Source organism: Hypomesus nipponensis, chromosome 14, assembly GCF_054491055.1.
Source record: "Hypomesus nipponensis isolate SF chromosome 14, ASM5449105v1, whole genome shotgun sequence".
Classification (NCBI taxonomy): domain Eukaryota; kingdom Metazoa; phylum Chordata; class Actinopteri; order Osmeriformes; family Osmeridae; genus Hypomesus; species Hypomesus nipponensis.
The window spans coordinates 6900115-6912500 of record NC_140374.1 but is presented as its reverse complement, the minus strand read 5'-3'; the positions used below and the strand labels follow the sequence as shown (position 1 = coordinate 6912500).

Below are 12386 nucleotides of genomic sequence, written 5' to 3'. Positions count from 1 at the left end.
CTGATTGACCGTTACAATGTAACGATGTGTAGGTTACGTAGTTCCGCTGTTACAGCATGAATTCCTGACCTTTGACCACAATAGTTTGCAAAGAACTTGAGACAATATCTAGATTTGTTGAACGTATTTAAGATCAACGAGACAACTAACATTTGCAATTTATTCTCAAACAACAGCTAGACTACCTTAATCAGTCTGCTTGGCGGTAAAAGATAAACTACAAATGTTTCAGGCTGCAAGCTATTATTCAAAATTGTGTAGGGCTACAAAGACATTTCTCCTAAGTAAATGGAGAATTCAACATCTGACATCGACAATTCAAGACGGCGTTCTTCCTAGTAGGCTACAGTAATGGCAATGTCGAACAATTTACACAGAGGTTCAATACAACGTTTCCGTATTAACTTGAGATAAACGCTCTCTCGTCGCTTTAAGTAAAATATCAGAATGAAATAAATTGCTTCATTAACCTATACTGCATAATCGTATGTATCTTTACGTCTCGTAAATGACAAGACAGCCACCTCTAACCCACCGCTTTGTGCCTCGCAATTTTTTCCCAGCGATTTTCTTGCCAAACGGGAGGCGAATATCTTGTCCTCCGGCCGATATGTGCTCCTGGTTAGCGATATGTTTAGTCAGAAATGTTGTTTCGTAGATATTGTTGAAAATCTGAAGGGGCTTCGAAGGTTGAGGTCGTGGCTTTCAGGGCAGAACCTTCGACCCTTCGAGACCCCGTCGTCTGGCTCTTGAGGAAATGCGACAGACAGGAGCGGCGAGATAGGCAGGGAGCCTCGATGTGGTAGCAAGAGGAGGGGGGAACCCGGGAGAGTAGTGCAGTGTGCGAGGACTGCCACCGGGGTCAGGGAGCATGCTCTACAGGAGCACGAGGTGTGTGACTACTGGTCGGAATTCCTCTGTATTTCGTCTCGAATTAAACACATTTTTACTTAGTGTTTATGTGACTGAGTGTCACCGAGACAAAAGCTCCACTCAAGCAATGTCGTCTTGTGAGTGTGTGTGTGTGTGTGTGTGTGCGCGCGCGCGTGCGTGCGTGGGTGTGTTCTCTCCGTATTCCAGTATTGGTCAGACTGAGGGACAGACTGAGGGAGCTCCATGGCAACCATTTGGCTATGCCAAGTGACTTTACAGGATTGTCTGTGCACATAAATCCGTGCTCTTTCACAAAGCTGATAAGTGTTTAAGGTGGAGACAGTTGTGCCTATCTAACAACCAGAGATTGCACCCAGAACCTTTCATCAGTCATAACCACCCACAATTACGCCAAGAGGACATCACCATGGTCAATATCATCACTATGGCAGGTTCCAGACCATCTCTGCAAGAGTCTAACCAATTTGTTTTCACAACAGAATAGTGAACTACAGCCCCGTTTCTAGACTGCTTTGTCCAGAGGGCTCATAACCTGTTTGGATTTGCAACACCAAAAACAGATCAAACCAGTGTTCTATGACATAAATTCGATTCTTTCATAAAAACTAGAGGGTTGGAAGTGTATGGAATTTGGAGGTATAAAAACTCGCATGTTGGAGTGAACAGGTCGCACTTTCTAAACCTGATGTCTCAAACGTAGCTCTGTCGTACACAGTGGTGTCATGAAGTAGAGGGAAAACTGAGTAAATCCACCATGCACTTCCTCCTTCCAAGAATCACTGCTGACCACTGATCATTATGGGCGTGCAGCGTATGCCTGACAATCAAGGAGACTATACCACGGGTTGTATATAAACACTTCTACAGATGCCAGCCCCAGTGACCAGACTGGCCTGGCTGAACAGTTCTCATTTTCACGACCCTCTCCTAACTAATGATGTGAACAGATCCATAAGGAGAGAAAGTGATCAATAGGCTTTCTGCTGGCGGAGTGGAGTAAAGAGAGACTTCACTGGTGTAGTGGAGGGGAGGGAAGAGAGGAGAGGAAAGGAGAGGAGGTGGAGGAGAGGAGAAAAGTGTTCTTGGGAAGGTGTTCTTAGAAGATGGAGGAGGAAGATGAAATGGGAGGAGGCAGAAGGGGGAGGTGGGAGAGAGGAAACGAGATTGGCAGTTGAGGAGAAAGCAGAGGAGCAGAAAGGATTAAGAGGCTGGCAAGGTTAGAGGAGGCGTGGCTTGTTAGAAATTACATCTCACGTCCTTAGCAACAGTTATCTAGTTTGGGAATGAGGTCACAAGGACCCAGCCCTGCTTTTTTCATAACCTCACTGACCTCTCTTTCACCTTTGACCCCCCCTGCCCGCCCCCCTCCCTCACATCCAATAGAAACACCTACAACAATAATGCAGAATAACATCTCTATACAGGATTTACTGGCAATTGATATCTAAGCTATTATTTGTCTAATTGTATCTAGGACTCGTTTCACCCCAACAACATCTGATATCACTGTTTCTGCATGAATGGTTCAGATATCCCTGCTGTTCAGTGTCAGTGCTAAACAGATGGAATCAATATTCTTATAGCAGCACATTTGTGGGTCATGACACGTTTTCAAATCAGAACAAAGTCTGTCTGACTGTCTGAAATGGGCACATCTTGTTACAGATCCATGCTTTTTTACGATTACATTTAGTCATTTAGCAGATGCTCTTATCCAGAGCAACTTCCAGTAAGTACAGGGACATTCTTCCCGAGGGTGAAGTGCCTTGCCCAAGACACAATGTCATTTTTCACGGCCGGGAATCGAACCGGCAACTTTCTGATTGCCAGCCCGATTCCCTAACTGCTCAGCCACCTGACTCCCTATTTAGTTTTTGTTTGAACATTGTCTTTTAAGAGTTTACATTAAAAACCAGAACTATCTGTTAAAGCATTCAAATCATGGAGGTATCACGCGCAAAATACAAATGTTGTACCTTGTATATCATAACACGTACCCATGTAGCTGTTTGTGTGTGATATGTGATAGAGATGGAGTCTACCTTGAATGTTCTAAGAAAATGCAGGACTTTTTTTCTTTCTTCAGAAAGCTCTTTCTTTTTGTGGTGACGCATCTGGCGACGAGTGTGGTGTGCTGAAGGGAGAGTGAAGCTCGGTGGGTAAATGTAGTATTGATCTTGTAAAGATCACCCACCATGTCATCTCCTTGTCCCCCAAGCCGACTTGCACTGGGCACACAATCTTTTCACAGTGTGTGTGTGTGTGCATGTGTGTTGGGGATTAAGTGAGCGATTACCCGGTGGTTAGACTGCACTAGAGAGCTATAGGTCATTCATTTTTGTGAAGATGTCATTTAAGACAACCTCCGGCCAGCTTGCCTGTCACACCTCTTCTACTCCCTCGTCTGTCTCATCAATCCGCAGTACATCTCCTTTGTCTCCTCCCCCACCCCTCCACCCACCTCTCTTCCAACACCCGCCTTTCTTTCTAGTCCTCTTTCACCACCCACCCCCCTTCCTTGCCCACACACATCCCCTCCACCCATCTCTCCTTACAATCCTTCACTCCTCCACCCATATCTGCTCTTGATCCCACTTTGCCCCTCGAACCATCTCTCCTCCTCCTCCACCCACCTCTCCTCCTCATCCACCCCTCCATCTACCTCTTCTCCTCCACCCCTATACCTACCTCTCCTTTCCTTCTCCTCCAGTTGGGTGAGATGTAGTTCGATGGAGTGAAGCGGGTCAAGTTGGAGCAGGGGGGAGTGGGGAGGCAGGTAGTTTAGAGGGTGGGTGACGGGGGTGAGGGATGGGGTATAGTCCTTAAGGTGGACTAGCTGTCTGCTGAGACAAGAGGCTGGAGGTGTCAAATATGCACAGGTTCTTTGGTGAAGACAGGCATGTCTTTTAAGAGATCAGAACCAGGCTTGGGCTTGATTAAAAGACAATACAATGCATTTTGATGGACTGTAAGTGTGTGTGTGTTTGTATGTGTGACAGAGGCCTATTGACCTAACCAAGTGTAAAGTGGTACTACAGTATACAGTACAATATATTGGCTTTCTTAGAGATATTTGACTTGTTTGTCTCAAAATAACATGGCAGTTCTACTCTAAAACCTAGGGTTGCTTTTACCTGCCTTTGACATTTTCCACGCAGGCATTTAACATATTACTTTCATGGCTGTGTCTTGATTAATTAATTAAATAAATAATAAATGATGAAAATAATTGTATTCCACTCCTCCCTGTCCTCAATCGCCCTTCCCAGAGGGCTCTGCTCTACAACCCACCTGGTGTGATGTAGAGCAGAGGAAGAGGAAGGAACCCTGGCCTCCATGAGTACTAATTAGTCCCGAAGACTCTTTAATGGAATCAATTCTAATTAGACTGAATTATAATAGGGGCTGGGTGGGGGGCGCAAGGAGAGATCTGTCAGCAGGGGCAGCAGCTGTTCCCCATCATGTGTGTGTGAGCTTGGCCGTGAGTGTGTTTGTGTATGTGACAGAATGTGCTTGTTAGCCTGTGTGTGCCGTTAGGCCTCTAGAACACCTCAACTTCTTCAGACAGATCTACCTGACTACGGCCTGGCCGTTAAGACTAAATCTGCTGTGGAAATCTACGGTATATGACCCTCCAAAGACAAACGAGCTGGGCTTTTGGTGTTTTGCTGTTATAGAAATGGCCACTCTTTCTTGTGAGTGGTCCTCTTTTGGCATTGGCAAGCCTTTTGTCTGGATTGTATCCATTCTCATTTGTCTGGCCTGGTGTGTTGTCTTTTTTGTTTTTAGATTCAGAGAGCAATTACGAAATGTAGTACAAGTGATTTAAAAAAAGGGCCTGTTGGCTGTGTTGCCAGGTCCGCGGTTTTCCCGCGGAATTGGGCTACTTTTGAAGTGTTGCCGCGGGTTAAATTTTTTGTCCGCTGGTTCGGGTAGACCTATTTTGCATGCAAATTACATTCATATCTTTAAATAAAAATCTATATTTTAAATGAAATAATTTATTTTTGCCCAAATCCTACCAAACTGACTCCAGATCAGCACATACACACATGGACATGGGGCACACCCACATACACACACGCACTGTGCGTGTGGCATAATGCTCTCAGTCTCATGAGCAATTCTTCTGAAAACTGGTTTTAATGCTGGCATACTAAACAGTTGGTGTTACTTTGTAGATATTACAATAGATTTGGCAATGATAGCAATGCTGTTGGACTTTAAAAGCAGTGTATATGGTTTGGCAGGGGCATATTTTGAGTTCTGATATTGGGCTGGTCAATGGGCTGGTTTTGGGCTGGTTTTGATTGGCTTTTGGGCTGGTTTGCTCACACAGACCTGGAAAACCTATATGTTGGGGACGACTTCCCCTCATGCCAGCATAAATGTCTCACATGGTCCGTTAAAGAGTTCTCTTTAGTTCTCGTAAGTGCGGTAATGCGGTAGTGTTTTGGATTTAGATGTAGGCTATTCCTCGTTATCATCCATGTCACACCACCTCTTTATAATTCAGTCAGTTCAGAGCACATCTTGCATCCATATTTATAGACCGGCTCTGAACTAGGGCCATGAAAGGAAAAGAAGCGTGAAACTCATCTGGTTATCAGGGATTTTACGATCCCTCGCTGCTGATGTGAAATTGAATACCAATGATTGCGCTCCTGAAGGCCCTTGTTTCGACCGCAGCAGTACTGTGGCAAGGTAGTGCAGCAGTCTTTCTCTCTGCCAATCCAACAGCCTACTTTAATAGCTTTCAAACCGTTGTCATCCCCGTGCTCTATAATTCACACCACGAGCTTGAACGTCCGTGGTTAAGAGAGACGCATATCGCTGCAGTAAGCCTCAACAAGTCTGGCTACACGGGACGCATCTTTGAAATACATATTAGAGAACGTGCCGCCATTAAAATTCATGGGAGAGATTTGGCTGTTTTAATTCATGCAATGTGCAGCGCGGGAACAGCATAATAGGCAATATATTTACATGCACGGGCATTTATACCGCATGCCAGTGTGAGCTGTGATGCAGAGAAATGACACATAATGAGGATTTAACTCAACGGGCTTCAGAGAGATTGATTCCTTAGAGAGCAGTCAGGGATGCATGACTGTCTGTTAGGATTGATGTAGCCGTCCTAGCCGCACCAGACCATGTCTGTCTGACAGCCAGCAGCACCGTCTCATCTTGCCTCCTCCGGGATATTATCTTGATCTTGGGAGAAAGGGAGCAAACCAAGTTGCCTCTCAAATCTCACCAAATATTCCGGATGGAGCATAGAAACAAACAAAACTAGATTGCAAAAAGGTCACAAACAAGATTTGTTTGATCTATCTTCATAAATCAGCGAGCGACCCGCACCATTGCAATTTATAGGCTACACTATACATATACTTTGAATACAGCGCATAGGCTACGTTATGCAGATAATGTCTGGAATATGTGGACTGGGTAGGACAAGGAAGCAGAAAGAAACAAAGACTAACAACAATAATGAATGGGCTACAGCAGAGGATGAATCTTCTAGGCCGGGCAGTAAACTCAGGTACACTTCCGTTTCTGTTTCACTCAACCCTACATTAACACTTGTAGGCCTACCCCCACCACAGACAAGTAATACAAAACCTGACCTGATGGAATGTATTAGTGAATATATACATAACAATTAAATCATGGCTGTCAGGTAGGCTAATGGACGATTTTGTTGCAGTTCAGAAGTCGAGGTGCAGTATACCGAGGGATTTTTGAATCAACATTGCCATCTGCTGGCCTTGTCTCTAACTGCCTTATGACCAGATGCCTGTTGTATGAATCTCTGATTTAACAAGGGAACATGAACTTCCACAAACATGTTACGGGCAGAAGCTTTTCAATTATTTTTGCTGATTATTCTTTTTGAAAACAGGGATGTAAAAAAGTTTGACAGGTGAGGTCTGTCAAATACTGTATACAGCTGTTGCCTCAATAACTTTGGTCTGACTAAACTCGGATATGAAGTCCGTCTGACAAACATCCTCTAAATGACAGGAAAAAAAAAAAAGTACTGTAGGCTACATTCACACATGCAGGTTTTGTGTGTTTGAACACATCAAATAAGAAAGGCAAAAAAAAGGCTATAGTATCTTTATTACCTGCTTGATTTATGTACAGAGGAAGCTCTCAAAAGATTTTTAAAAATCACAATATGTCCAGAAGAAAACTCTCTGTACATCTCAGGTCCTGGATTCAAGTTAAAATTGATTGATTATAGACAGAAATATTGGTCTTTAGCTCAGGGGCCAGGGCCTTGATTTTGTAGTGAGAAGAACTGCTGTGACTAAGCGGAAAATCAGACACTTTTCTACACCATGACTCAACATGATGCAAGGACAGTAAATAGTTCACAGACCTTATTTGATGCATCCTATATTTTTAGCTGGACACCAAATGGGAAGACTGATTGTATCTTTTTCCTGGATAAATGTCTGTTTTACTCACAGAAGAGAAACAGAAGAAAAAGTCCACTAAGACATTTAAATCAGTATCATTCTTTGCTAACATCCGTTTCTAAATCAGATTCTAGGCAAACAGTAAACATATTAATCTTAGAAATAATAAACCAATTAATGTTTTATACTGGCATAGATTAGATTACAGAAGGATAGTTTCAAAGCTTCCCAAATGTTCCTACTTTTCTCCCATGACTGCTTGACCGACATAGGTGGTTCCGGCTTGAGGTCAAGTTGTCATGATGAGGCTGAGGGGTCAATGTCCACTTATGTTGATTGGATGCTATGATTATCTACTCTACCTTGAAGCTCTTTTTGCAACTCTGGATGAGTGTCCCACATCAGTTTTGTGTCTACATTTTCAAATGCGAATGTAATGTAAATAAATGCTGCTAGGACACCTCTAAAACAACATGTATATTGATTAGGGTTATTATGGTTATTTTGTACTCTGGTAGCGATGTGCGTATTAAGTTAGATGCGGCTCATTCACATTCCATTGCTGATACACACACACCCACACATGCATTCACAATCGTTTGAAGACAAATTTTATCTGAATTAGCATTCAGACAAAGTATTCAGACACACAATTTGGTGCATGTTAAGGCTTCCCTCACTAGTCTGTCAGCCTCAGACGGGTCACAGTAGGACTGGGCATCTGAGCCATCATTATTAACCAGTCAGACATGCTGCAGAGAGGAGGCTGTGTTCAGGGTTTAAGCTCTACCCAAACACTGTAACATCACTGTAATAGCACTAATGACTAATGCTTTACCTCTGAATACATTTCCGCTCAGTCAGCACTGTAGACTGGTTGACATAGGAGTACCTTACACATGTTGCCTTCCCTGACTATTCCCACCGACGTTCGAGAGAGAGAGAGAGAGAGAGAGAGAGAGAGAGAGAGAGAGAGAGAGAGAGAGAGAGAGAGAGAGAGAGAAAGAATAGAGTTAGGGGAGGAGGAAAGGAATCTCTCCTTCACGCCATCAGGTGAGCAAACAGTCAGGAAAGCATTATGAAGATCAGGTGACACAGATTTCACTGGCCCAAACAGGGGGCTTGCTATCATAGGGAACAGGCAATCTAGCTTCTGCTGATGTCCCTGCTCTGTGCTCCCCTTCCTCTTCTCCTTCTCCCTCTCTCCCTTCATCCCTCTCCCCCTGCTCCTCCGCTCCCCCTCGGCCCACCCAGTCAGGCTGTAACAGTCCCGGCAGGGAACAGAACGGCTTCTCCAGAACCTTCAGTACCCGCTTGACCTAGAGAGAGGGAGAAATAGAGAGAGATGCAGCAGAAGACAGGGAGGAAGGGACATGCACAGATAAATATGGAAAGGAAACATTTATGGATGACACAATGGCCGCAGCTTCATTCCGTGGTTAGACAAAACATAGGATGCTGACCTCTGAAAAGTCTCCATTCTCTGCTGCCTCTATTGCATTCTGGGCAATGTAGTTTCGGAGTACCACACGGGGGTTGGTGCTGTCCATCACCCTCACTCTCTCCTCGTGCAGGGCTGGTACATCGCTCTGGCCCTCACACTCTCTGGCCAGCCGCTTCCTGAGAACAAGGAAAGAGAGAGAAAGAAAACAGTGAGGTACTGAGGGAGGCATTGTTCTGACATCAAGACCAGGGAGAACGCCTGATCGCTAATACTAGTCTCTCCTAGGCTTTTGTCATTTGCGTCGCTATTTCTCTCAGATTCACTTCATGAATACACAAGGCTGTTCTCTAACCCCCAATCTATATCTTCTACTCAATTTCCTTTTTCGCTCCATTGCTTTCTTACCTTCCTCGCACATCTCCATTCCATTTTCCCCTCTATAATTTCCGTCTCTCTACCTGTAGCTAGTGATCCAACGACCCCAGTCTTCAGCCTGCTGGGCCGTCAGCTCCTCCTGGCTGGTCCCCATCAGATCCTTCAGCCTGCTCAGCTTCTCCAGCTGCCGAGACACAGTCCTTCTGTCTGAGATCATCTGGAACAGAGATGGGTTGCTCTGAGCCATAGACAGCAGCATGGCCAGTTCACTAGGAGAAGAATGGGTTGGAGAGGAGAAGGGGTCAGTAAATACTTGTCACAAGTATTTTCCAACTTCAAAATGAAAAGTCACAACTTTTCATAGATGTGTTCACATAGGGACTTTACCTCAGGGTATTTTATGGTTAATTTTTTTAATGAATGTCCACCGACCAAGCACTCAAATGTACATGCTACTATTGGTTCTAGCAAACCAGTTCATATCAGTGGTGCCTGATTCTCACCGTGGGTCCATGCTGGGCTTATTGGCCGCCTTGAGCTCCTCCAGGGAGGTGCACTGCTGGAGCAGGAGCTCTGTGGCCTGTCTGACCAGACCCTCCTCCCCATCTTCTCCTTCCGCAGGGCAGGAGATCTGACTTAGGCTGCGGAAGGTGTTAGTGAAATCTGCACCTACAGAGGAAGACGCATGTACATAATCACACCAACGGCACAGCTCAAAAGCTTCAGGGCAAACGGAACACAAATACTTTCGAGTTTGCCACCTATGAATGTGACCCAGGTGATTCGCCTACCGGTGTTCTGCATGGTCTGCAGCAGATCTGTGACCAGCATCTCATCCTCCGGCTCCTCCTTCCTCAGCAGGCCCAGCTTCCTCTTCATGATCTCCATGTAGAAGTTGTTGTAGAGGGGCAGGTACTCCTCCAGAACAGCCACAGCCCGCTCCGGAGGCAGGTCAGGGGCCAGGGCCTCAGCCAGGCGGGCCAGGTTCCATCTGCAGATGGCCGGCTGGGCTTGATAGGAGTAGCGGCCAGAGTTATCCGAAGCGTTGCAGATGAAGTCTGGATCAAACCTGGGGCACAGGTAACAGACAATAAACGGACAGCCTGACCATAGATTTCTTTTATGGAACTGCTAAAGGATGCGCAAACCAAAGACAACTCGAAACATAGGTTGGCTGATGACCTGGAAGGCTAGTCCATATTTATAAGGTAGATATATGTAGGCCTGCTTTTCAAACGCCACATGAAAATGGGACGGAACTTTCAATGTGACTCCACTGGTCAAATAAAGGAGAGCAGATGGAGGTCATTTTCCCATTTAGTAGAAATGTAACCATAACGGTTTGTCTGACCTGTCCATGAAGCCATAGGGTCCGTAATCCATGGTGAGGCCCAGGATGCTCATGTTGTCCGTGTTGAGGACTCCATGACAGAAGCCCACACTCTGCCACTGAGCAACAAGCCTGGCTGTGCGCAGCATTACCTGCATCACACCAACACGCACACAGTCACACACAAGAACAGAGCATGAAACAAGAATATGTTGAACATATCCTTGAATGGATTTTTTCCATTTATATTCATGAGAACTGTGAATGAACACAAAGCAACTGCAATTCCTAAAAACTTTGATCAGCTAATGAGGACATAGCAAGTCACTGTAGTCAGACTTTTGCAGTATCAGATTTGACTTAGCAGAGGATTAAGAAGATAATAATAGAATTACTTCCTGGTCAATGTGAGAGTGCTCAAGCCTTCAGGAAGATGAATAATTCCTCTGTTAAGAGAGTTAGTTGAGAACTACCATCTACATACACAGCTAATTAATGTATACACAATACTAATACTTATTTCAAATTATTGTATTTGCTCCCATAATCATCCACAGCAGTATACCTCTTTGAAGAATGCCACATTCCTATCTAGTCTGTCTGGGTGGTTCTGCTGTATCTCTGGGTAGAAGGTCTGGATGACATAGTCCAACATCTGGCCACGGATCTCCTCATGGCCGTAGCTGGGTCCCTGTCGGCCCGTGTTCTCATCAGCCCGCTTGAAGATCTCAAAGGAACCAAACCTTACACCGAAACAGAGAGTTAGGAAGACAGACATACGTAAACAGACGGACATCCAGGCAGGCCGACAGACAGAGGTTGAATCTGACCTGATGAAGGTGGGAGCGATGCGGAGCACCACAGAGCACTTCTCATGGCGAGCATTCCCACTGTAGAAGACATCCCTGATGACACGGCTGTCCGAGGTGACCAGCGATCCTGCTCGTGTGGTGGGTATCCCCAGGAAAAACATTGCCTCGCTGCACAGGAACTCTCTGATGCTGGAGCGCAGCACTTTGCGACCATCCGCTTGCCTTTGAAGAATGTGGTGGAGATGGAAAATGGTTTGTTTAAACTACGGAAATAAATAACATGGAAATAACACAGTAGGCATGGATACAAAAAAAATAGGGCATCGAGTTGACGAGAGAAATCTGTAATTAAATGTGTCGGAGAGGTTGTGTAACCTGGAATAAGGCGTCAATCCAGCTCCCTTGACCTGGATCTCCCAGCGCCCACTGGGGTTCTCTTTCTGCAGCTCGGGGTCCTGATCTGCTGGAGCTTTCACCTCACCCAAGTAGCAGGCCGCTCCGTCACCCAGCTGTCCGGCAAACTGTCCAAACTGGTGCCCGCAGTAGCAGTGCGCTGCAGGCTCAGATCCAGGCATTATCTTGGAACCGCTCAGGTATTCTGGGCCGAGCGGATCATTCATAACTTCCTCGCCATTGAGTCCGAGCAAAGCTAAAGCATTGTTGGATACGGCCACAAATGTGGGCTTAACCAGAGGCTGGGGTTGTACTCTGGAGAAACATGCACCTTTTACCTGTTTTACACCAGGTTCTTCAGACGGATCCAGAGGAAGTTTTTTGAGAGCGACATTGTCAAACTCGAGGCGTTCGAGGGGTGAACGACAGATCGCCATACCCATATTGTCCATCCCGACAGTGGAAAAGTATTTGATCACAACTCCGCAGCGAATACTGTTAGGCCGTGGCAAACGAAGACCTAAAGCAGCCATTCAATAAAGGCCATGCATAATTTAGTCTTAAGTCTTCAGGAATCCCACCACGCGTATTATTTCATAACTCCAAACTATGTGCAGCAGCGGATGTTTCCGTTAATAGATTGTGCCACATTATTATTGGCCCTACCAGAAACGAAGAATAAACCGGAACTTAACTCTTAAAATGTTCTA

General features: G+C 45.3%; 2 protein-coding genes across 3 annotated transcripts in view; both read right to left on the bottom strand.

Annotated features, from left to right (window-relative positions):
- The window catches only part of LOC146258450 (metallophosphoesterase MPPED2-like), an 11930-nt gene extending 11119 nt beyond the window's left edge, over nucleotides 1–811 (bottom strand). For both annotated transcript variants that reach the window (XR_014729786.1, XM_084672898.1), the window contains exon 1: nucleotides 536–811. The gene's annotated coding sequence lies outside the window, so the exon portion shown is untranslated. The remainder of the gene's footprint in view (nucleotides 1–535) is intronic.
- A 6192-nt stretch (nucleotides 812–7003) lies between these two features.
- On the bottom strand, nucleotides 7004–12350 carry selenoo1 (selenoprotein O1). Its single transcript, XM_084672252.1, has 9 exons — nucleotides 11659–12350; nucleotides 11302–11505; nucleotides 11037–11214; nucleotides 10493–10623; nucleotides 9933–10210; nucleotides 9645–9810; nucleotides 9225–9410; nucleotides 8786–8942; nucleotides 7004–8641 (listed from the first exon to the last, which is right to left on the bottom strand). The coding sequence occupies exons 1-9, from the start codon at nucleotides 12207–12209 to the stop codon at nucleotides 8399–8401; spliced, it is 2094 nt and encodes a 697-aa protein (XP_084528378.1). The 5' UTR covers nucleotides 12210–12350; the 3' UTR covers nucleotides 7004–8398.
- Between the last annotated feature and the right edge of the window lie 36 nt (nucleotides 12351–12386).